We start from the raw sequence: 24,695 nt of genomic DNA, 5'->3' as shown, positions 1-24,695 counted from the left end.
TCTTCTTCAAGGTTGGATGTTTTGTGTGTTCAGAGATGGTATTCTGCATTCCTTGGCTGTAACGAGTGGTTATTTGAGTTACTGTTGCCTTTCAATGATCTGGAACCAGTCTGCCCATTCTCCTCTGACCTCAACAAGGCATTTTTCTTCACACAACTTCCGCTCACTGGATATTTTCACTTTTTCCCACCATTCTCTGTAAACCTGAGAGATGGTTGTGTGTGAAAATCCCAGCAGATCACCAGTTTTTGAAATACTCAGACCAGCCCATCTGGCACAAACAACCATGATGCCACACTCAAAGTCACTTAAATCCCCTTTCTCCCCCATTCTGATGCTTGGTTTGAACTTCAGCAAGTCGTCTTCACCATGTGTAGATGCCTGAATACATTGAGTTGCTGCCATGTGATTGGCTGATTAGCAATTTGTGTCACCAAGCAATTGAACAGGTGTACCTAATAAAGTGGCCGGTTAGTATATGCCCCCGTTCACATCGGCCAGTTTGACATGTCAAATTGGAGCCTATTTCTGGCAATGGCACCGTCCAAATTGGTGCAACGTCAACTTTGCGGCGCCACGCTGGTTCACAAAAGTAGTTTCTGCACTACTTTTTGTGACTTCAGGTGATTTCAATAGACATTGGTGCATGAACCCGTACAGATGTCTGTCAAATCGCCCCCGAACTCACACCGACATGCGGGTTTGAAATTGTGGGAGTTCAGCCGAACCCGCACAATTTCAAACCCTCTGTGGGAACCTAGGCTGAATCTTATTTCTGATTATTCACATTCAGGTGAAAATTGCGTCGTCAGTTATGTAATTATACAGACACACCTATAGATGTGGAATCTCAGTATGTTCCCTCTGGCTTTATAATATAACCTGATTACATCTGAATAACAGGGGAATGCATCCAGTGCACAGACCTGTCTGTCACCCTTAAACTTACCTCCAGGGTCAGCGGGCTGCTTGTACCATTCCATTGCATGGGGGGGGGGGGGTTGTTAAATCTAAAGACTGATTAACCGGATGAAACCCACAGAGACATTGCTTTTACAGTCGCTTGATTTTTTGTGCAGCTTAGTAGCCATGTTCTTCTGAGAATGACATTTCACCTTGAATGGTGTAGTCATTATTAGACACCCCCATCCTCTCTATGGAATGGTGCAGCCTTCAGATTTATAAGCCCATGTAGTGACTGGTGTGTTCAGCCTGCTGATCAAAGCCTGAAAATGAGCATCGAAAGTGGTTGTGTTATGGCGGGGGGACTTAGTGACGCCAAGCCGGCTGATTCAGACATACAAGCTTTCTGTGATGCGGTAAGGACTTGGGGAACCGATCCTAAAGGGAACTATAATGAATTTTCAATGGCAAAACATTCTGCAATATTTTTTTAACTTACTCAGGGTTTACAATGGAGAAAACAATGCATGCCGCTGGGTCAATTTGTATTTGACATTGAGAGACTTGTCCATCATGAGCCGTATTGGGGGGATTTAGAAAAACTGAAGCAACTGGCAACCAATCAGCTTCTAGCTTTAGTTAGTTCAGTTAAGCTTTAGGCTGGGTTCACATATGTGCAAATTGAATGCGGGTTTCCCAGCGTCCAATTCGCATGACAGGAGAATGTGACCGGCTCTCAATGGAGCCAGTTCACATAGGTCCGGGACGGCCACAGTCCGCATTCCTGTGCGAGTTTGGGTCTGGTTCAGGTGCAAATTCAGGCAAAAATTTGGACCTGATTCGCACATGAACCGGTGAACAGGAACGCATGGGACTCCATGCCGGGAACCGCGCCCACACATATGTGAACCCGGCCTTAAAAATGAAACCTAGAAGCTGACTGGTGGCCATACACAGCTGCTTCAGATTCTTGCTCCTTGAGTCTTAAAAGATTCCTTTCAATGTATTTTCCTTGCCCAGAGATTGTTTTTTGCATAATGTTGATTTTTTAATTAAACTTTTAAGTCTTTGCATGTTAGCCATTCCATATTTCTAAGGTTTATATTGAAGAGCACTGAGACCATCTAAAATATATATATACTGTATATATTAAACAAAATTCTGACTTTTAAAGTCAGAATTCTGACTTTTAAAGTCAGAGTTCTGAAATTAAAAATCAGAATTCTACAGAAGAGCCTTGGGGAAAATCTTAAAAATGCATGAAAGAAAATTCTGACTTTAAAGCTCAGAACTCTGACTTTAAAGCTCAGGGCTCTGACTTTGAAACTCAGGGCTCTGACTTTGAAACTCCGGGTTCTGACTTTGAAACTCCGGGCTCTGACTTTGAAACTCCATACTCTGACTTTGAAACTCCATACTCTGACTTTGAAACTCCATACTCTGACTTTGAAACTCCATTCTCTGACTTTGAAACTCCATTCTCTGACTTTGAAACTCCATTCTCTGACTTTCAAACTCCATACTCTGACTTTCAGACTCCATACTCTGACTTTCAGACTACATACCCTGACTTTGAAACTCCATACTCTGACTTTGAAACTCCATACCCTGACTTTGAAACTCAGGGCTCTGACTTTGAAACTCCATACCCTGACTTTCAAACTCCATACCCTGACTTTGAAACTCCATACTCTGACTTTCAAACACCATGCTCTGACTTTGAAACTCGGGGCTCTGATTTTGAAAATCAGAATTTTGGCTCTTAAACCTAGGACTTTGACTTTAAAACTCAAGACTGACTTTGAAACTCAAGACTTTAAAAGTCATACTTTATAATAAATGTATTTTAGGATGGCTCCAGGGCTCTTCTGTACACTTAGACAAGGGTGGCAACATTGGGCACTCTGGTGAGATTCTGGAAAAGGTGAGGAAGATACTCCAGCACTGCATAGTAAGGGCTCTCTTGCAAAATCTGAGGTTTTTAGATTTTCCAGGTAAATCTTTTTTTTTCCTTCAAATGCATCAATTTGTTACTTGCTTTGATTTTACATTGGGGGTGGGGGGGTCTAAAGATAAGTGGACCTTGATTTCTTTTACACATAGAAGTCTATCAATGTTTTCACCCAATATCTACACATTTTTCAAAGCCAGGTTGAAAAATATCAGCCAAATAGTGATCGCATCCTATCTTATGCAGTCACTGTTTTGGCAGTGCCAATGTAATCAAGTAGTTGCTAGCAGTGGAGATTCCTCCATTGCTTGAGTGGGAAATTGATTTTCTTTTGTTAAGTCCGGATGCTAGCTTTACACCTCTATGATAAACTCCAGAGTGATATTTGTAGATCTGTTTGTTATGAAAGTAATTTGTTAAAGCCACTCTTTTCCCCAAAAATAAAATGGAACTTCCTATGGGGTCATATACACGATATTACCAAAAGTATTGGGACGCCTGCTTTTACATGCACATGAACTTTAATGGTATCCCAGTCTTAGTCCGTAGGGTTCAATATTGAGTTGGCCACATCCTTTGCAGGTATAACAGCTTCAACTCTTCTTAGAAAGCTGTCCACTCAGCTTAGGAGTGTGTCTATGTGACTGTTTGACCATTCTTCCATTTGTGAGCTCAGGCACTGATGTTGGAAAGAAGGCCTGGCTCGCAGTCTCCGCTCTAATTCATCTCAAAGGTGTTCTATCGGGTTGAGGTCAGGACCAGTCAAGTTCTTCCACTCCAAACTCGCTCATCCATGTCTTTATGGACCTTGCTTTGTTCACTAGTGTGCAGCCATGTTGATACAGGAAGGGGTCATCCCCAAACTGTTCCCACAAAGTCGGAAGCATGAAATTGTCCAAAATGTCTTGGTATGCTGATGCTTTAAGAGTTCCCTTGACTGGAACTAAGGCGCCAAGCCCAACCCCCTGAAAATCAACCCCACACTGTAATCCCCCCTCCACTAAATGATTTGGACCAGTGCACAAAGGAAAGTCCATAAAGACATGGATGAGTGAGTTTGAGGTGGAGGAACTTGACTGGCCTGAACAGAGTCCTGACCTCAACCCCATAGAACACCTTTAGGATGAATTACAGCACAAACTTCGAGCCAGACCAATATCAGTGACTGACATCACAAACAGGCTTCTGGAAGAATGGTCAAACATTCCCATAGACACACTCCTAAACCTTGTGGACAGCCTTCCCAGAAGAGTTGAAGCTGTTATAGCTGCAAAGGGTGGGCCAACTCAATATTGAACCCTACGGACTAAGACTGGGATGCCAATAAAGTTCATGTGCGTGTAAAGGCAGGTGTCCCAATACTTTTGGTGATATATCGTGTTTCATTTAGAGGCATACCCTCATTATAGAATGACACACAAAGGAAGTATTCAGCTCCCCTTTGTCCGATGGGCTTCCTAGAAATGCCGGGCATCCTTTGTATATCTCTAAATGGAATGAGTGTCGGTGTCCCAGCCAAGGATTACAGTTAGCTGGGGTCACCTCCTCTACCTTTGCTGCTGGTTACAGCTTAGAGGTTTAAGCTGCTGGCCACTGAGACTTGCTTTAAAGTAGGGATCGACCGATTATTGGCAATGCCGATATATCGGGGGCCGATATGCACTTTCCCCGATATATCGGAATCGGCCCCTGAGGTTACTGATATTGCCGATATTTCGGGAAAGTGCTTGTACCGAAGTGATGCCTGCAGCTAGAGGCATCGCCCCAGGTACCGGCATCCATAGCCAATGGTCGGCTGTATTGTAATGACAACCGATGCGGCTGAGAAGCCGCTTGGCTGTCATTACAAGGAGCAGGAGGGGACGTCCCCCCCGCCGCCTTTCCACCGGGAGACCCAGGCATCCTACCTGCACGGCCGCCAAAGAGAAGACCCAATCAAAGCCGCATTCGGCTTTGATCGGGTCTCCATGTAAAAAAAACGGAAGTGATGTCATGACATCACTTCCGGGTACTCGGCGGCAAATTTTAAAAAATGCGAGCTTTTAAAACAGCCAAACTTGATGCTTTGAATGCTTTTAAGTGCAGAGGAGGGGTTTGGGGTCTTTTAGACCCCCAGATCCCTCCACAAGAGTACCTGTATAAAATAAAAAAATATTTTTTTAAATGTCCGAAAATATCGGCTGATCCCGATATCCGATGACCAAAATATCGGTATTGGCAATAAAAAAACGATATCGGTCGATCACTACTTTACAGTGCAACTCATCTCTTGTAAGCCTTATTGTTTTAATCTAATAAATGTACTGTTGGGTTTACATTAGGGTCTGTAAGCCCTTTCTCTTCCTTTTCATAGAATGACCCCAGGCCTTTATGAGTTCTGATTTCCTATATAATTCTTTACCTGCAATGTTTTTGACTCTTTGGATTCCATAGCCCTAAACACATGGCTTCTTCCTTGAAGTTACTGTGAGCTGCACTGTGCAGGACCTGCAGAAACCTCTTAGGTGAGCCTGAACCTCTGCAGCCTTGGCTGTATGACAGCTGGTAATGTAAATGTACGGGTGTATGTCTGGGTTGAGACCTCTGACGCCATGTGTTGTCTTCAGGTGAAAGCAGAGGTTGAGCAGAAGACTGGAGGGAACTTTGTCATCTTTGAGGCCGTCTCTTACAAATCCCAGGTTGTTGCTGGCTACAATCACTTTATCAAGGTAATGTAGACGGTGTTATGTAACATCATTGTCATAGCCTGGGAGAGATCAGCACATTAATGATTACATTATTATTTTAAATTCTATTATTAAATCATTTTAAATTATTGTAATAAATTGATATAACTCTGACATATACTGCAGTGCTGTACAGGGAACACTGAGACAGTCACATCAGTCTCTGTAGCAGAGGAGCTTACATTCTAAGGGCACCCCACAGTCACACACTATTATACATTTATATAGCTCTGACATATACCACAATGCTAAACGTAGAACACTAAGCCAGTCACATCAGTCTCTGTACTACAAGAGCTTACACTCTAATGTCCCCACCACAGTCACACACTATTAAAATTTTACATTTAGATAGCTCTGACATATACTGCAGTGCTTTACAGAGAACACTGAGCCGGTCACATCAGTCTCTCCCCCAAGTGGTGCTGTTCTGCAAGGTGCTGCTGGCTCACTCTGCTTTGGTCCCAGCTGGAGAAAACATCAAGCTTGGGAGCTCTCCTGGGGGCTTCTTCCTAGCCACCATGCAGCGGGTGAGGGAAGACCAAGGTGGAGGCTCTAAAGCCTACACCATGTGCTCAAGGTGCAATGGATCCTGGGCTTGTCCCTATGCAAGGGGAGTCCTTACCAGCCTTCCAGGATAGAGTGGTGAATAGACTTTGTCGTATTACTAAAGAGGAACAGAAGCTTGCTGTCCTGAAAGCAGATTTCAGGAAAAATAAATCTTTGAACTGTAAGTCTGGTAGCAGTAAGTGGAAAGACTCTAAGCTGAAGTCTCTGGAGGAGGCATTGAAAAAGCAGGAGAAGTTGGTCACCTCTCCGAAGGAGAGCAGCGGTATGTTTAAGGAGAAGTATGAGCATGAGGAGAGATTCCAACAGATGAAGGAGAGTGCCAGTGTGAGTACCAGCCAGAGGTTGGATTCCACAGCAATGGCGACAGTACTGATGGGGGGTAAAGAAGTGGCTGTACATGGTGGCCCCAGTACTACACCTGTCTCAGGATGTCATTCCCGAGTCTGTATCTGCCCCCTCCTTCCCCAGCAGCCTGGGCCATCTCAGGAGGAGGCTGAGGAAAATGGTGGATTGCTGCAAGCCATTACAGAAATGGACTCTCCCTTAAGTGGCAGGAAGTTTTGGTTTTCCACTGACTCATCAGATGAAGATGAGGAGGAGAATGTCGTCCCTCAGCCTGTAAGAGAGAAGTTGTGGACACATTTTTATTTAAGTCAGAGGTTTTTTTTAAAGGGAACTCTGCCTTCTCGGCACCAGTGTGTCAGGCGGTGGAGTGTTCCAATCACTGTATTCTGTCTGTGACTCTGAAAAGACCTGCTACACCGACTAGGGGGAGTCAGGAGGGGTACCTGGAAGCTGAATTCGGCACTCCTGGATGATGAGAAGGTGAGTCAATCCTTTGATGATTTTTTTCAGGCACAGGTATCTTTCATGGACTTTTCCAACAGTAAGTCAGAGTGGTGGAAGCTTACAAAACAAAGAATTGTTGGGTTTTTCCAGGCCATAGGAAGAAATAAACAGCTTGATAAGTATGTCACCCACCAACGTCTGCAGAGGAAGCCTGATAAGCTTGTGTCAAATAATGGAGATCCGGGGATGATCTCTGAGGTTAAACTATTGTTCAGGGAATGTCAATATGACAGGCATGCTTCTTTGGTTCTGGAAAGGGATTATGGGAAATATTACTCGACCAACCCATACCAGAATTGCAAACAAGGTAGAGCAGTTAAGTCAGTTGTAGGCCTGGTTGACAGTATGGGTTCCTTGACAAAGTCCAAGTCGGAGATCCTGGAAACCGCCAGGTCATATTATGCTGACCTCCTAGGCAGGAGGGACCTCAATTGGGCTGGCATGTCAAGTTTTCTGGATTCTATTCCAGGACTGGGAAATGGCAGTTCTCTTGTGAGTTTGACAGAGGACATCACTGCAGATGAAGTGGTTAAGGCGATTAATAAGCTTGCCATTAAGAAGTCGCCCAGGCAAGATGGACTGACAGAAAGTACTGGACTGGGGAAAGTACTTGCTGGCATTGAATCAGCCTTAAGCTTTTGATTGGTTCAACCATGAGTACCTATGGCTGCTTCTTGGCAAGTATGGCCTGGAGGGGGGCTTTATCAATTGGCTGAAGACTTTGTACAGAGGGGCTAAAAGCTTCATGCTTGTGAATAGTTGGATCAGACGGCCCTTTGAGTTGTCTTGGGTGTGCATCAGGGGTGTCCTTTGAGTCCTCTGCTATACGCATCAGCAATTGATCCCTTTATCAGGAGGTTAGAGTGCGGGGTGCCTTTGGGCATGCCTGGTGAGCCCCCTTTGAGGGTCGTGGCCTATGCTGATGACGTGTCTGTTTTAATCTCTGGCACAGAGGAAGTGGAGGAGGTGGTCTTGGTAATGGAGCAGTATGCTGAGGCATCTGGCTCAAAGACAAATCTGGATAAGAAGTGTTTTTGGATGGGAGAGGAAGGCAATGACTTCGAGCTTCCAGACACCTTTCAAGAGCCCCGGCAGGAAATTAAAGTTTTAGGCATCAAATTTGGTCAAGGTGATTACAGTCTTGCAAATTGGGAAAGCAGGCTACAAGATGCAAATGCCAAGGTTGCCAGCTGGAAGGAATATAAACTCTTTTACAGGGAAAGGATTGACCAGATTAAAACTTACCTGATCCCGGTATTTCTGTATGTCAGCTTGGTCTGTGTCTTGCCAGTGTCTCTCTATGCCAAGATCTACAGCTGTTTCTTTCAGCTGTTATGGGGGAACAAACTAAACCTCTTTAGGAGGTCTGTAACCTACCATCCCAGGCGGATGGGTGGCCTAGGTATGGTCAATCTGGTGGTGTTCTTTTCCCTGATGTTTTTGAAACATCATTTTGGTAATATGCTGGCAGAGAAACTACCTGGGTGGGTTGGTATTTTTCAGTCCTGGTTTAGGCCTTTTCTGCGAAGCTGGGAGAATGGTGGGCAAGTGAAGTCTGAGGGTCCAACATAATAAGCTCCTAGCTTATGTTGCTCCATGCCTGAAAATGCTTTGGCACTGGTGGCTGACAACGGAGGAAATTAAGTCTCTTCCTAGGAAGGTCCTGGAAAGGAGGGTTATTGAATCTGCCTTTAGCGAGCCACTGGCCTTGAGGGATTGCCCAGACCCTGTTATGATAGAGGGTCTCCGTTTGATTAATCTAGAGAGAATCCCATTAAAGTTTCGGGAATTGGCCTCACTCTTGATCCATGGCAGACTCTATGTGAAGGGCAACTTGAAGCATCGCTCTGCTGAGAACCATGGTTGTCCAAGATTGGAATGTGGCTGTGTGGAGGAGACGATGGACCATTTCTTGCTTCAGTGCCCCTTCAATATAGACGTCTACAGGCAGGTGGATGGGTCTTTGGTATCCCTTTCCTTTCCTGCTTGAGCTATGAGGAGTGGTTGTACGGATCGTTTGAGATGCATCCGGATTTTGATTTTGAAACTCTTTATCTAGTTTGCTTAGTAGTCCGTTACTTCATGTGGAATGTACGGTGTCAGGTTTCCACTCGGAAAAAAGTCCTTCCTGTTGAGGTGGTGGTGCACAACATTCTGGGAGAGGTTGGGAAGATTCAGGGTCTTGAGAAGCACAGGTAGTGGCTGGGAGCCTAGACAAAGGCGTGGAGGAAAGACAGGTCCACATAGCTGCTGTCTGTCAGTCTCTGGGTGTGCTGCTTCTTTCTGTCCTTTCACATCCCCTAGATTTTTATAAAATCTGATTTTTGTAAAAAGGCTGCATGCATGAGTTAAATGTGTGTAGAGAGGAGTAACACCACTCAGGTGAGTCTGTGTCTACAATCCAAGGAGGGTGCTGGAGCTCACACCGCAAACAACATATATGAAGAAATTGGTCGCACACCACCAAGAAGAAGATCTTTATTGTACATGCAAAGGTACAGCAGGATGAATATGGTAGACGTGTTTCACATGCATTCCACATGCTTGTTCACTTAGACTCCATTCACACTACCGCTACTTGTCAGGCGACTGGTTAGCCTGACAAGTCGCGGTCCATTGTGTGCTACGGGAAACGTTCTAATAGGAGCGACTCAAGTCGCTCCGACTTAGAAAAAGGTTCCTGTACCACTTCGGAGCGACTTGCATAGACATTCATTATATGAAGTCCGTGCAAGTCGCGCCGAAGTCGCGGTGCACGCAACTTCACAGGTCGCCCCCGAAGTCGTGCCGCGTTAGTGTGAACCAGCACTAACCGTTTCTAAGCCTGACGGTGTGTTTAGGTAGAGGTTAGGGCTTTGTTGTGCAATATAATAATAACATATATCTTGGTTCTGTTTATGTTTTCTGGCAAAAAAAGCTAGTTTTTTTATGCTAAAGTAAGCTACTTTATGTTTGTTTATATATCTTTTCTTTTTTCTGTGTATATGTAAAATATGTTTTTATTATGTTGTATGTTTGTAAAATTTTTAATAAACAAAATTTTACACCCTAATGTCCCTGGAGAGGAGGGTTGTTAAACCTGCCTTTAGCGAGCCTTGAGGGATTATAGTCTAACCCTTGAGGGATTACCCAGGCCCTGTTATGAGGGAGGGTTTGCGTTTGAATAATCTGGAGAGCATCCCTTTAAAGTTTTGGGATTTGCCCTGGCGCTTGTTCCATAGCAGACTCTATGTGAAGGACAACTTGAAGCATCACTCTGAGAAGAACCATGGTTGTCCAAGAGTGGAGTGTGGCAGAGTGGAGTAAACGATGGACCATTTCTTGCTTCAGTGCCCCTTCAATATAGAAGTTTATAGGTAGGTGGGTGGGGCTCTGGGTATCCCTTTCTTTTCTTGCCTGAAATATACGAAGTGGTCATGGAGATTTCTCTAGTTAGCTTAGTAGTCTGTTATTTCTCATGGAATGCAGTGTCAGGTTTCCATTCTGAAAAAAAGTCCTTCCTATGGAGGTGGTGGTGCACAACATTCTGGGTGAGGTTGGGAAGATTCGAGGTCTTGAGAAGGACAGGTGGTGGTCGGGGGACTGGGCAAAGGCATGAAGGAATGTCAGGACTCCATAGCTGCTGTCTGTCAGTCTCTGGGTCTTTGGCTTTTCTTTCTGTCCTTTCCATGAGATCTCAGAGATGTCAGATACTGTAATGTCTTCACCCCAGTCCCACATTATACATTTACAGTATCTCACAAAAGTGAGTACACCCTCACATTTTGTAAATATTTTATTCTATCTTTTCATGTGACAACACTGAAGAAATGACACTTTGCTACAATGTAAAGTAGTGAGTGTACAGCTTGTATAACAGTGTAAATTTGCTGTCCCCTCATAATAACTCAATACACAGCCATTAATGTCTAAACCGCTGGCAACAAAAGTGAGTACACCCCTAAGTGAAAATGTTTAAATTGGGCCCAATTAGCCATATTCCCTCCCCGGTGTCATGTGACTCGTTAGTGTTACAAGGTCTCAGGGGTAGGGTTGAGCGGACACCTAGATGTCCGTGTTCGACGGGTTCGGCCGAACTTTAAAAAAAAGTCCGGGTCCGTGTCCCGGACTTTTACCGAACTTTTCCCGGACACCGAACCCCATTGAAGTCAATGGGGACCCGAACTTTAAGGCACTAAAATGGCTCTAAAACACCAAAGGAAAGGGCTAGAGTGCTGCAAATGGCAGCAAAACGTAATTAAGAGCATGGCAAGTGCTCTGCAAACAAATGTGGATAGGGAAATAACTTAAAACAACAAAAAAAAACAGAAAAATAAAACAATGTTCTTCTTCATCTCTGAAGGACGAGGCCCATATGGAGTAGGAGGGAGGTTGAGGTGGTGGTGGATGTGGCGGTGACATAGGCGTGCGCACAGGGTGTGCTGGGTGTGCCTGGGCACACCCTAATCACCTAGGGCACATAGCATTGCCAGTGAGGAGATGGGAAAGATCTCCCTGGGACCTGCTCTGCTCTATTTCTCCTTGCCTACAGGTACATGGCCCCGATACATTACTCTCCCTGCTGGCAAACACATGCATGTGTATTTCAACTTTGGGGTGCACACCTTAATGCAATAGGCTGCGCACACCTATGGGCGGTGTAGGTGGAAGCGGCGGTGGAGGAGGACCAGGGCCGGATTAACAGCATCATGGGCTTGGTGCTGAGGATTTTGAAGGGCCTTAGGGCCGTGCCTTGCCATGCACCCAGAGGAGGAAGGGTGCAGCCATGCATGCCTAATTCAACATGGGATGCTGTCTCTGAAGCCCATAAACACATCCATGCATCGCCAACTGTCCCTCCTTGTCCGGCCTTCACGCTGTGTGGGGAGGTTCTGAGGGTGCTGCCTGGGGAAGCGAGCATAGAAGCCAGACTTCTGTGTTTACAAGTGACAGAAGAGCGGTAACAGTGAATATGGCCAACCCGGGGCCTATATAAAAGGTAGGGGCCTGGAGCTGCAGCTCCAATAGACCCTACATTAATCTGGCCCTGAGGAGGAGGACGAGGTAGCCAACACTGCTTCTTTTCACAAATTTTAAATGAGGGTACACCCCAAAAGAGTGAGAAAGAGCAAAAATGGAACAATGGGTGGGTAAGGTCGGTATCCATTGCTATTCTGCATAAGGTACGGAAAAGTCCCGTGGGATCCATGCCTGGTTCATTTTAATGAACGTGAGCTTGTCCACATTGTCTCTGGACAGGCGGCTGCGCTTGTCTGTTATAACGCCCCCAGCCGTGCTAAATACCCGTTCAGATAATACACTGGCTGCAGGGCACGCCAGCACCTCCAAGGCGTAAAGGGCAAGCTCAGGCCATGTGCCCAATTTGGAGACCCAGAAGTTGAAGGGGGCAGACCCGTCATTCACTACATGTAGGCGTGTGCACACATACTGCTCCACCATGTTGGTAAAATGCTGCCTCCTGCTAAGACGTTCCATCTGAGCTGCTGGTGCTGCTGTTTGTTGTGGCGTGCTGACAAAGCTTTTCCACATTTCGGCCATGCTAACCCTGCCTTCTGAGGTGCTGGCGGTGCCCTGGTTGCGTTGGCGACCTCCTCCTCCTCCTCCTCTGCCTTGTGCTTCCACTGTGGCCCCGCTGTCAGATGGGAATGCCAGCAGCATGGCGTCTACCAGCGTGCGCTTGTACTCGCGCATCTTGCGATCGCGCTCCAGTGAGTGAATTAAGGACGGTACGTTGTCCTTGTAACGGGGATCCAGCAGCGTGGCCACCCAGTAATCAGCACAAGTTAGAATGTGGGCAACTCGGCGGTCGTTGTGGAGACACTGCAGCATGTAATCGCTCATGTGTGCCAGGCTGCCCAGAGGCGACGAAAGGCTGTCCTCTGTGGGAGGTGTATGGTCCGTGTCCTCTGTATCCCCCCAGCCACGCACCAGTGATGGCCATGAGCTGGCCTGGGTGCCACCCTGCTGTGAACATGGTTCCATCTCCTCCTCCAGCTCCTCCTCCTCCTCATCCTCCTCATCCTCCAGAACTGTGCCCCTGCTGGACAATTGCGTCCCTGGCGTTTGCGTGTGCAGGAACCCACCCTCGGAGCCCCTTGCGAATGACTGCCCTGAAAGCCTTGGAAATGTTACCTCTTCATCCTCCTCCTCCTCCTCATCCTGTGCCACATCCTCTTCCATCATCGCCCGAATTGTTTTTTCAAGGAGGCATAGAAGTGGGATAGTTAAGCTGAGAACGGCGTCATTGCCACTGGCCATGTTGGTGGAGTACTCAAAACAGCGCAACAAGGCACACAGGTCTCGCATGGAGGCCCAGTTATTGGTGGTGAAGTGGTGCTGTTCCGCAGAGCGACTCACGCGTGCGTGCTGCAGCTGAAACTCCACTATGGCCTGCTGCTGCTCGCACAGTCTTTCCAGCATGTGCAAGGTGGAGTTCCACCTTGTGGGCACGTCACATATGAGGCGGTGAGCGGGAAGGCCGAAGTTACGCTGCAGCGCTGCCAGGCGAGCAGCAGCAGGGTGAGAACGCCGAAAGTGCGCACAAACGGCCCGCACTTTCTGCAGCAGCTCTGACATATCGGGGTAGTTTTTAAGGAACCTCTGCACCACCAAATTCAGCACATGCGCCAGGCAAGGGATGTGCGTCAAACCGGCTAGGCCCAGAGCTGCTATGAGATTTCGCCCGTTATCGCACACCACCAGGCCGGGCTTGAGGCTCGCTGGCAGCAACCACTCATTTGTCTGCTGTTCCATGCTCCTCCACAACTCCTGCGCGGTGTGTGGTTTGTCCCCCAAACAGGCAAGTTGTAAAACTGCCTGCTGTCGTTTACCCCTGGCCGTGCTGAAGTTGGTGGTGAAGGTGTTACGCTGTCCGGATGAGGAGGCGGTAGAGGATGAGGAAGCGGAGTAGGAGGAGTTAGGAACAGGAGGCAAACTGAAGCGCCCTGCAATCCTCGGTGGTGGAAGGACATGCGCCAAATTGCTATCCGCCTCAGGCCCATCCGCCACTGCATTTACCCAGTGTGCCGTTAGGGAGATATAACGCCCCTGACCGTGCTTACTGGTCCACGTATCCGTAGTTAGGTGGACCTTGGCACAGATGGCGTTGCGCAGTGCACACCTGATTTTTTCCCCCACTTGGTTGTGCAGGGAAGGGATGGCTTGCCTGGAAAAGTAGTGGCGGCTGGGCACGACGTACTGTGGGACAGCCACCGACATAAGGTTTTTAAAACTGTGCGTCTCCACCAGACGGAATGACAGCATTTCAAAGGCCAATAATTTTGAAATGCTGGCATTCAGGGCCAGGGATCGCGGGTGGGTAGGGGGGTACTTCCTCTTCCTCTCAAGTGTTTGGGAGATGGAAAGCTGAACGCTTCCACGGGACATTGTGGAGATGGTTGTTGGTGACCCAGGTGGTGGTGTTGCTGACAGATCGTCTGTTTGCGGGGTGGCAGGTGCCGGTATCACTACAGATGTGGCTGGAGCGGCCGAGACTGCAGCAGAAGAGGAAGCAGGATGAGCCAGAGACGTTTCTTGGTTTTGAAGGTGTGTACTCCACTGCAGCTCGTGCTTTGCACTTAGATGCCTGATCATGCAGGTTGTGCTCAGGTTGAGAAGGTTCATGCCTCGCTTCAAGCTCTGATTGCACAGGGTGCAAACCACTCGTGTCCTGTCATCAGCACATTTTCTAAAGAACTTCCACGCTAGAGAACTCCTTTGAGCTGACTTTGGTGCGCTCGTTCCCTTGCTGCGTTGGGCAGTAGCGGGCGTAGTGTCTAGGGCACGGCCGCTCCGCTTCTGCACCCTGCTCCCTCTTCTGCTGTGCTGGTGGCTCTGTGCGACCACCGCCTCTTCCTCCAAACTACTCAGTTCACCTGCATGACGTTCATTCCATGTGGGGTCGAGGACCTCATCGTCCTCCACATCATCTTCCACCCAGTCTTCACCCCTGCCCTCCTTGTCGGTCTCCACAATGCTGAACGCCGCAGCAGTTGGCACCTGCGTTTCGTCATCATCGGAGACGTGCTGCGATGATCCTTGCATGTACTCATCTTGAGGAATAAGTGGTTGGGCATCGCTGCACTCAATCTCTTCCACTTCTGGGGCAGGGCTAGGTGGATGGCCCTGGGAAACCCTGCTGACAGAGTCCTCAAAAAGAATAAGAGACTGCTGTATGGCTTGGGGCTCAGACTGCTGGCCTGATTTGCAAGGGGGTGAGGTGAAAGACGGTTGGACATTGGCTGCAGGTGCCAACTCTGACCTTTCTGCAGTAGACTGGGTGGGAGACAATGTGAAGGAACTGGAGGCACTGTCAGCAGCAAACCAATCTACTATCGCCTCAACTTGTTCTGGCCTCATCACTTCTAGGGGCGTTTGATGCCCTACCAAATACTGATGCAGGTTCTGTCGCCTACTCACACTTGAGGAAGGTGTTTCACTTGTGCGTGTAGCTGGCACAGATCGACCATGTCCTCTCCTTGCAACAGGAGCTCTACCAGCAGCACCACGACCCAGGCCACGGCCCTTATTTGACGGTCTCCTCATATTTCTGTAATTTAAGATCTTGCCCTAGAAAGGTTTTTATTGAATAGCGGAATAGAAAATATGATCCAAAAAAAGTGTATGTATATCACACGTACACAACCACACTAGGCCCCAATTACTATTGTTTGTACCCCTAAAAGGCTAGATGAGGAGTAGGGGGAGTATGGAACAGGCAGCACCCTCAAACCTTCAGAAGTATGAGATGAACCCCAACAACTTGGAAAGGTGGATCTCTCTCACACGTACCGACACAGACTATCCCGCAATTCAATTGATCCTCAAAGGTTTTTATTGAATAGCGGAATAGGAAATATGATCAAAAAAAGTGTATGTATCTCGCACGTACACAACCACACTAGGCCCCAATTACTATTGTTTGTACCCCTAAAAGGCTAGATGAGGAGTAGGGGGGGTATGGAACAGGCAGCACCCTCAAACCTTCAGAAGTATGAGATGAACCCCAACAACTTGGAAAGGTGGATCTCTCTCACACGTACCGACACAGACTATCCCGCAATTCAATTGATCCCCAAAGGTTTTTATTGAATAGCGGAATAGGAAATATGATCAAAAAAAGTGTATGTATCTCACACGTACAGAAACACACTAGGCCCCAATTACTATTGTTTGTACACCTAAAAGGATGGATGAGGAGGAGGAGGAGTATGGAACAGGCAGCACCCTCAAAGCTTCAGAAGTATGAGATGAACCCCAAAAACTTGGAAAGGTGGATCTCACACGTACCGACACAGACTATTCCGCAATTTAATTGATCCCCAAAGGTTTTTATTGAATAGCGGAATAGGAAATATGATCAAAAAATGTGTATGTATCTCACACGTACAGAAGCACACTAGGCCCCAATTACTATTGTTTGTACACCTAAAAGGATGGATGAGGAGGAGGAGGAGTATGGAACAGGCAGCACCCTCAAAGCTTCAGAAGTATGAGATGAACCCCAAAAACTTGGAAAGGTGGATCTCACACGTACCGACACAGACTATCCCGCAATTTAATTGATCCCCAAAGGTTTTTATTGAATAGCGGAATAGGAAATATGATCAAAAAAAGTGTATGTATCTCGCACGTACAGAAACACACTAGGCCCCAATTACTATTGTTTGTACACCTAAAAGGATGGATGAGGAGGAGGAGGAGTATGGAACAGGCAGCACCCTCAAAGCTTCAGAAGTATGAGATGAACCCCAAAAACTTGGAAAGGTGGATCTCACACGTACCGACACAGACTATCCCGCAATTTAATTGATCCCCAAAGGTTTTTATTGAATAGCGGAATAGGAAATATGATCAAAAAAAGTGTATGTATCTCGCACGTACACAACCACACTAGGCCCCAATTACTATTGTTTGTACCCCTAAAAGGCTAGATGAGGAGTAGGGGGAGTATGGAACAGGCAGCACCCTCAAACCTTCAGAAGTATGAGATGAACCCCAACAACTTGGAAAGGTGGATCTCTCTCACACGTACCAACACAGACTATCCCCCAATTTAACTGATCCCCAAAGGTTTTTGATTAAATAGCGGAATAGAAAATATGATCCCAAAAAAGTGTATGTATATCACACGTACACAACCACACTAGGCCCCAATTACTATTGTTTGTACCCCTAAAAGGCTAGGAGTAGGGGGGAGTATGGAACAGGCAGCACCCTCAAACCTTCAGAAGTATGAGATGAACCCCAACAACTTGGAAAGGTGGATCTCTCTCACACGTACCAACACAGACTATCCCCCAATTTAACTGATCCCCAGAGGTTTTTGATTAAATAGCGGAATAGAAAATATGATCCCAAAAAAGTGTATGTATATCACACGTACACAACCACACTAGGCCCCAATTACTATTGTTTGTACCCCTAAAAGGCTAGGAGTAGGGGGAGTATGGAACAGGCAGCACCCTCAAACCTTCAGAAGTATGAGATGAACCCCAACAACTTGGAAAGGTGGATCTCTCTCACACGTACCAACACAGACTATCCCCCAATTTAACTGATCCCCAGAGGTTTTTGATTAAATAGCGGAATAGAAAATATGATCCCAAAAAAGTGTATGTATATCACACGTACACAACCACACTAGGCCCCAATTACTATTGTTTGTACCCCTAAAAGGCTAGGAGTAGGGGGAGTATGGAACAGGCAGCACCCTCAAACCTTCAGAAGTATGAGATGAACCCCAACAACTTGGAAAGGTGGATCTCTCTCACACGTACCAACACAGACTATCCCCCAATTTAACTGATCCCCAGAGGTTTTTGATTAAATAGCGGAATAGAAAATATGATCCCAAAAAAGTGTATGTATATCACACGTACACAACCACACTAGGCCCCAATTACTATTGTTTGTACCCCTAAAAGGCTAGGAGTAGGGGGAGTATGGAACAGGCAGCACCCTCAAACCTTCAGAAGTATGAGATGAACCCCAACAACTTGGAAAGGTGGATCTCTCTCACACGTACCAACACAGACTATCCCCCAATTTAACTGATCCCCAGAGGTTTTTGATTAAATAGCGGAATAGAAAATATGATCCCAAAAAAGTGTATGTATATCACACGTACACAACCACACTAGGCCCCAATTACTATTGTTTGTACCCCTAAAAGGCTAGGAGTAGGGGGAGTATGGAACAGGCAGCACCCTCAAACCTTCAGAAGTATGAGATGAACCCCAACAACTTGGAAAGGTGGATCTCTCTCACACGTACCAACACAGACTATCCCCCAATTTAACTGATCCCCAGAGGTTTTTGATTAAATAGCGGAATAGAAAATATGATCCCAAAAAAGTGTATGTATATCACACGTACACAACCACACTAGGCCCCAATTACTATTGTTTGTACCCCTAAAAGGCTAGGAGTAGGGGGGAGTATGGAACAGGCAGCACCCTCAAACCTTCAGAAGTATGAGATGAACCCCAACAACTTGGAAAGGTGGATCTCTCTCACACGTACCAACACAGACTATCCCCCAATTTAACTGATCCCCAGAGGTTTTTGATTAAATAGCGGAATAGAAAATATGATCCCAAAAAAGTGTATGTATATCACACGTACACAACCACACTAGGCCCCAATTACTATTGTTTGTACCCCTAAAAGGCTAGGAGTAGGGGGGAGTATGGAACAGGCAGCACCCTCAAACCTTCAGAAGTATGAGATGAACCCCAACAACTTGGAAAGGTGGATCTCTCTCACACGTACCAACACAGACTATCCCCCAATTTAACTGATCCCCAGAGGTTTTTGATTAAATAGCGGAATAGAAAATATGATCCCAAAAAAGTGTATGTATATCACACGTACACAACCACACTAGGCCCCAATTACTATTGTTTGTACCCCTAAAAGGCTAGGAGTAGGGGGAGTATGGAACAGGCAGCACCCTCAAACCTTCAGAAGTATGAGATGAACCCCAACAACTTGGAAAGGTGGATCTCTCTCACACGTACCAACACAGACTATCCCCCAATTTAACTGATCCCCAGAGGTTTTTGATTAAATAGCGGAATAGAAAATATGATCCCAAAAAAGTGTATGTATATCACACGTACACAACCACACTAGGCCCCAATTACTATTGTTTGTACCCCTAAAAGGCTAGGAGTAGGGGGAGTATGGAACAGGCAGCACCCTCAAACCTTCAGAAGTATGAGATGAACCCCAACAACTTGGAAAGGTGGATCTCTCTCACACGTACCAACACAGACTATCCCCCAATTTAACTGATCCCCAAAGGTTTTTGATTAAATAGCGGAATAGAAAATATGATCCCAAAAAAGTGTATGTATATCACACGTACACAACCACACTAGGCCCCAATTACTATTGTTTGTACCCCTAAAAGGCTAGGAGTAGGGGGAGTATGGAACAGGCAGCACCCTCAAACCTTCAGAAGTATGAGATGAACCCCAACAACTTGGAAAGGTGGATCTCTCTCACACGTACCAACACAGACTATCCCCCAATTTAACTGATCCCCAGAGGTTTTTGATTAAATAGCGGAATAGAAAATATGATCCCAAAAAAGTGTATGTATATCACACGTACACAACCACACTAGGCCCCAATTACTATTGTTTGTACCCCTAAAAGGCTAGGAGTAGGGGGAGTATGGAACAGGCAGCACCCTCAAACCTTCAGAAGTATGAGATGAACCCCAACAACTTGGAAAGGTGGATCTCTCTCACACGTACCAACACAGACTATCCCCCAATTTAACTGATCCCCAGAGGTTTTTGATTAAATAGCGGAATAGAAAATATGATCCCAAAAAAGTGTATGTATATCACACGTACACAACCACACTAGGCCCCAATTACTATTGTTTGTACCCCTAAAAGGCTAGGAGTAGGGGGAGTATGGAACAGGCAGCACCCTCAAACCTTCAGAAGTATGAGATGAACCCCAACAACTTGGAAAGGTGGATCTCTCTCACACGTACCAACACAGACTATCCCCCAATTTAACTGATCCCCAGAGGTTTTTGATTAAATAGCGGAATAGAAAATATGATCCCAAAAAAGTGTATGTATATCACACGTACACAACCACACTAGGCCCCAATTACTATTGTTTGTACCCCTAAAAGGCTAGGAGTAGGGGGGAGTATGGAACAGGCAGCACCCTCAAACCTTCAGAAGTATGAGATGAACCCCAACAACTTGGAAAGGTGGATCTCTCTCACACGTACCAACACAGACTATCCCCCAATTTAACTGATCCCCAAAGGTTTTTGATTAAATAGCGGAATAGAAAATATGATCCCAAAAAAGTGTATGTATATCACACGTACACAACCACACTAGGCCCCAATTACTATTGTTTGTACCCCTAAAAGGCTAGATGAGGAGTAGGGGGAGTATGGAACAGGCAGCACCCTCAAACCTTCAGTATGAGATTGTGTTCACTGTACCCCACAAAGATTGAGTTCACTGCACCCCACAATGATTGTGTTCACTGCACCCCACAAAGATTGTGTTCACTGCACCTCACAAAGATTGTGTTCACTGTACCCCCCAAAGATTGTGTTCACTGCACCCCACAAAGATTCTGTTCACTGTACCCCACAAAGATTGTGTTCACTGCACCCCAAAAAGATTGTGTTCACTGCACCCCAAAAAGGATGTTGTTCACTGCACCCCAAAAAGGATTTTGTTCACTGCACCCCAAAAAGGATGTTGTTCACTCCACCCCAAAAAGATTGTGTTCACTGCACCCCACAAAGATTGTGTTCACTGCACCCCAAAAAGATTGTGTTCACTGCACCCCAAAAATGATTTTGTTCACTGCACCCCAAAAAGGATTTTGTTCACTGCACCCCAAAAAGGATGTTGTTCACTCCACCCCAAAAAGATTGTGTTCACTGCACCCCAAAAAGATTGTGTTCACTGCACCCCACAAAGGATTTTGTTCACTGCACCCCAAAAAGATTGTGTTCACTGCACCCCAAAAAGGATGTTGTTCACTGCACCCCAAAAAGGATTTTGTTCACTGCACCCCAAAAAGATTGTGTTCACTGCACCCCACAAAGGATTTTGTTCACTGCACCCCACAAAGATTGTGTTCACTGCACACCAAAAAGGATTGTGTTCACTGCACCCCAAAAAGATTTTGTTCACTGCACCCCAAAAAGATTGTGTTCACTGCAGCCCAAAAAGATTGTGTTCACTGCAGCCCAAAAAGATTGTGTTCACTGCAGCCCAAAAAGATTGTGTTCACTGCAGCCCAAAAAGATTGTGTTCACTGCAGCCCAAAAAGATTGTGTTCACTGCAGCTCACACACAGAAAAATGGATGTGGATCACTGACACCTGCCTATCTCCAATCCCACACCACACAGCAATATCGATTGTAGTTTGTAGAACACAGTTTCCCTAAAATTCAGCAGACTCTGTCCCTAACAGGATTGAGAAGAGATCGTAGATCAGGATTGAGTGCAGATTCACCCCACCCCCCACACAGCAATATCGATTGTAGTTTGTAGAACACAGTTTCCCTAAAATTCAGCAGACTCTGTCCCTAACAGGATTGAGAAGAGATCGTAGATCAGGATTGAGTGCAGATTCACCCCACCCCCCACACAGCAATATCGATTGTAGTTTGTAGAAGACACTGACCCTATATAATTCAGCAGACTCTATCCCTAAAATGCCTACAACTCGCCCTGCCTAAACACTCCGACCTGTCCCTCAATTCTATCCGGACACAAATGGTTTTTTCCTGCCTATCTTTCCCTAATCAGCAGCCAGCACGTTGATGTGTGCTCTGTCCCTGAATCTAAGCAGCATAATGACGCCGCTGCGGCTGCCTCGAACTTATAAAGACTTGGTCACATGCTTCAGACGGCCAATCACAGCTACTGAGACATTTGCAGGCATGGCTGGGATGGCTTAAGGCACACCAGTTAAACGATTGTTGATTGGCTGTTGAAAGCCCGCCATGAAAAGAGCGCCAAAGCATGCAAAACCCGGAAATAAAACGACCGAACACGGATTTTTACCCGAACATACAGTAAAGTGTCCGTGTCCGTGTTCGGGTACAAAAAATCCAATTATTCGGTACGAACACGAATAATACAGTCCGTGTTCGCTCAACACTACTCAGGGGTGAATGGGGAGCAGGTGTGTTAAATTTGGTGTTATCGCTCTCACTCTCTCATACTGGTCACTGGAAGTTCAACATGGCACCTCATGGCAAAGAACTCTCTGAGGATCTGAAAAAAAAAAGAATTGTTGCTCTACATAAAGATGGCCTAGGCTATAATAAGATTGCCAAGACCCTGAAACTGAGCTGCAGCATGGTGGCCAAACCATACAGCGGTTTAACAGGACAGGTTCCACTCAGAACAGGCCTCACTATGGTCGACCAGAGAGGTTGAGTGCATATGCTCAGTGTCATATCCAGAGGTTGTCTTTGGGAAATAGACGTATGAGTGCTGCCAGCATTGCTGCAGAGGTTGAAGGGGTGGAAGGTCAGCCTGTCAATGCTCAGACCATACGACCACTGCATCAAATTGGTCTGCGTGGCTGTCATCCCAGAAGGAAGCCTCTTCTAAATATGATGCACAAGAAAGCCCACAAACAGTTTTCTGAAGACAAGCAGACTAGGGACATGGATTACTGGAATCATGTCCTGATGGATTACTGGAATCATGTCCTGTGGTCCGATTAGACCAAGATAAACTTATTTGGTTCAGATGGTGTCAAGCGTGTGTGGCAGCAACCAGGTGAGGAGTACAAAGTCAAGTGTGTCTTGCCTACAGTCAAGCATGGTGGTGGGAGTGTCATGGTCTGGGGCTGCATGAGTGCTTTCGGCACTGGGGAGCTACAGTTCATTGAGGAAACCATAAATGCCACCATGTACTGTGACATACTGAAGCAGAGCATGATCCCCCTCCCTTCGGAGACTGAGCCGCAGGGCATTATTCCAACATAATAATGACCTCAAACACACCTTCAAGATGACCACTGCCTTGCTAAAGAAGCTGAGGGTAAAGGTGATGGACTAGCCAAGCAGGTCTCCAGACCTAAACCCTATTGAGCATCTGTGGTGCATCCTCAAATGGAAGGTGGAGGAGCGCAAGGTCTCTAACATCCACCAGCTCTGTGATGTTGTCATGGAGGAGAGGCAGAGGACTCCAGTGGCAACATGTGAAGCTCTGGTGAACTCCATGCCCAGGAGGGTTAAGGCAGTGGTGGAAAACAATGGTGGCCACACAAAATTATGACACTTGGGGCCCAGTTTGGACATTTTCACTTAGGGGCAGTGCGGTACAGAGAACACTGAGCAAGTCACATCAGTCTCTATACCAAAAGAGAGAACACTTGACCATTATTGTTCCTAACTTTAATACATTTACATTGTTCTCAGTGCTGCCATCTTTACATGACCTCCATGTCCACACATTAATCCGTGCCCCGCAGGAGCTTGCAATCTACTGTCTCCAGCAGAGTAACCTGAACACTATTATTACTGAAATTGTTATTAAAATCATTCTTACCTGGATTTTACATTAGCAAATGCCAACAAAAACATACATTGGATTTTATTTCCAGCAATGAACTTTTTTTTTTTATTTGGTATTTTATTAGGTGAAGGTTGGAGATGACATTTATATCCACCTGAGATTGTTTGAACCATTGCCTCATACAAAGGTGCCTGTGAGTGTGAAATCATACCAACTGGATAAGAAGGAGGATGAAGAAATCGATTTTTTCTAAGATGGAGAGGAGAATGACATCACTGAATGAGATCCCGTCTGATGATCCTTCGAGATCCAACTTCATCCTGTAATCATCTTCATCTCTGCTCTCTACATTTTTTATCTCCAATCCTGTTACTATGGGGTCCCGGGCATATATATAGGTGCATTTCCTTTTAAAGTATTTTTTATGTATAATTTTTCTCAGTCAGTGGCAATACCATTTTAAAAGCTGTTATACCTGCTAAATAATTTCTATTTCTGAGATTTATACAACTCTATCTGGCAAAGCAGGAGGACCTGACCTTTCTCTGTGGCAGTTAAGTAACACTTACAGATCTTTTCCCTCCACTAGCCTCTGATTGGACAGTACAAAGAGAAGCAGAAGACTGATAAACTTATCTGTGTGTCATTCTGCTCTCTCTTCCTATCAACATGCCCCTTGCTAGCTCATGCACATAACTGATTGGCCCTTGCTCTACTTCTCCCTCTCTCTGTTGTAAAGGGGATTACAAGCGGCTGTTATCAAGTCAAATATGGTATTTCATTTACAAAAACCTAATTTTATTAATGTGTTTATGATTAAATAGCTGCATTAATTTGTGTATTTTACATCTGCCTGGAGTTAGATTAAGATATAATTTCACATAAGCCAGATCACAATCAGTAAAAGAGGAAATGTTCTGCAGTGACAGCTCCGTCTCCCTGCACAGTCTGTGCACCTACTAATCCCTGTGTTTGGCATTCAGCCCTGGCTGTGCTTTATATTTTCTCCTCATTTTCTTTTCATCTTTTGGAGATTTGTTTTTCTAATTACCAAAGCAGTTTGTAAGATCCAAAAATAAAATCGATGCACCCTCTGATACATTGTGTTTCTTTTTTTTTAACAGAGTAAAAACGGATACATTGAGTTTAGTTTGTTGCAG

The 24,695-nt window shown here is 45.9% G+C and overlaps 1 protein-coding gene across 1 annotated transcript; it reads left to right on the top strand.

Moving 5' to 3' along the window:
- Positions 1–1,233: 1,233 nt before the first annotated feature.
- On the top strand, positions 1,234–23,795 carry LOC309546986 (cystatin-B-like). Its single transcript, XM_082246755.1, has 3 exons — positions 1,234–1,319; positions 5,461–5,562; positions 23,660–23,795. Exons 1-3 carry the CDS (start codon positions 1,257–1,259, stop codon positions 23,786–23,788), a joined length of 294 nt encoding a protein of 97 aa, XP_082102881.1. The 5' UTR covers positions 1,234–1,256; the 3' UTR covers positions 23,789–23,795.
- The last annotated feature ends 900 nt before the right edge of the window (positions 23,796–24,695 follow it).

Source organism: Pelophylax lessonae (genome assembly GCF_965119305.1).
Source record: "Pelophylax lessonae genome assembly, chromosome: 2".
Lineage (NCBI taxonomy): Eukaryota > Metazoa > Chordata > Amphibia > Anura > Ranidae > Pelophylax > Pelophylax lessonae.
This window is presented reverse-complemented; position numbering and strand designations above follow the sequence as displayed.

Excerpts from the sequence above, each read along its gene's own strand:
- LOC309546986 (XM_082246755.1), top strand. The coding sequence starts at position 1,257 with ATGGCGGGGGGACTTAGTGACGCCAAGCCGGCTGATTCAGACATACAA. Across the intron at positions 1,320-5,460 it reads TACAAGCTTTCTGTGATGCG|GTGAAAGCAGAGGTTGAGCA; the intron begins GTAAGGACTTGG and ends TGTTGTCTTCAG. Across the intron at positions 5,563-23,659 it reads GCTACAATCACTTTATCAAG|GTGAAGGTTGGAGATGACAT; the intron begins GTAATGTAGACG and ends GTATTTTATTAG.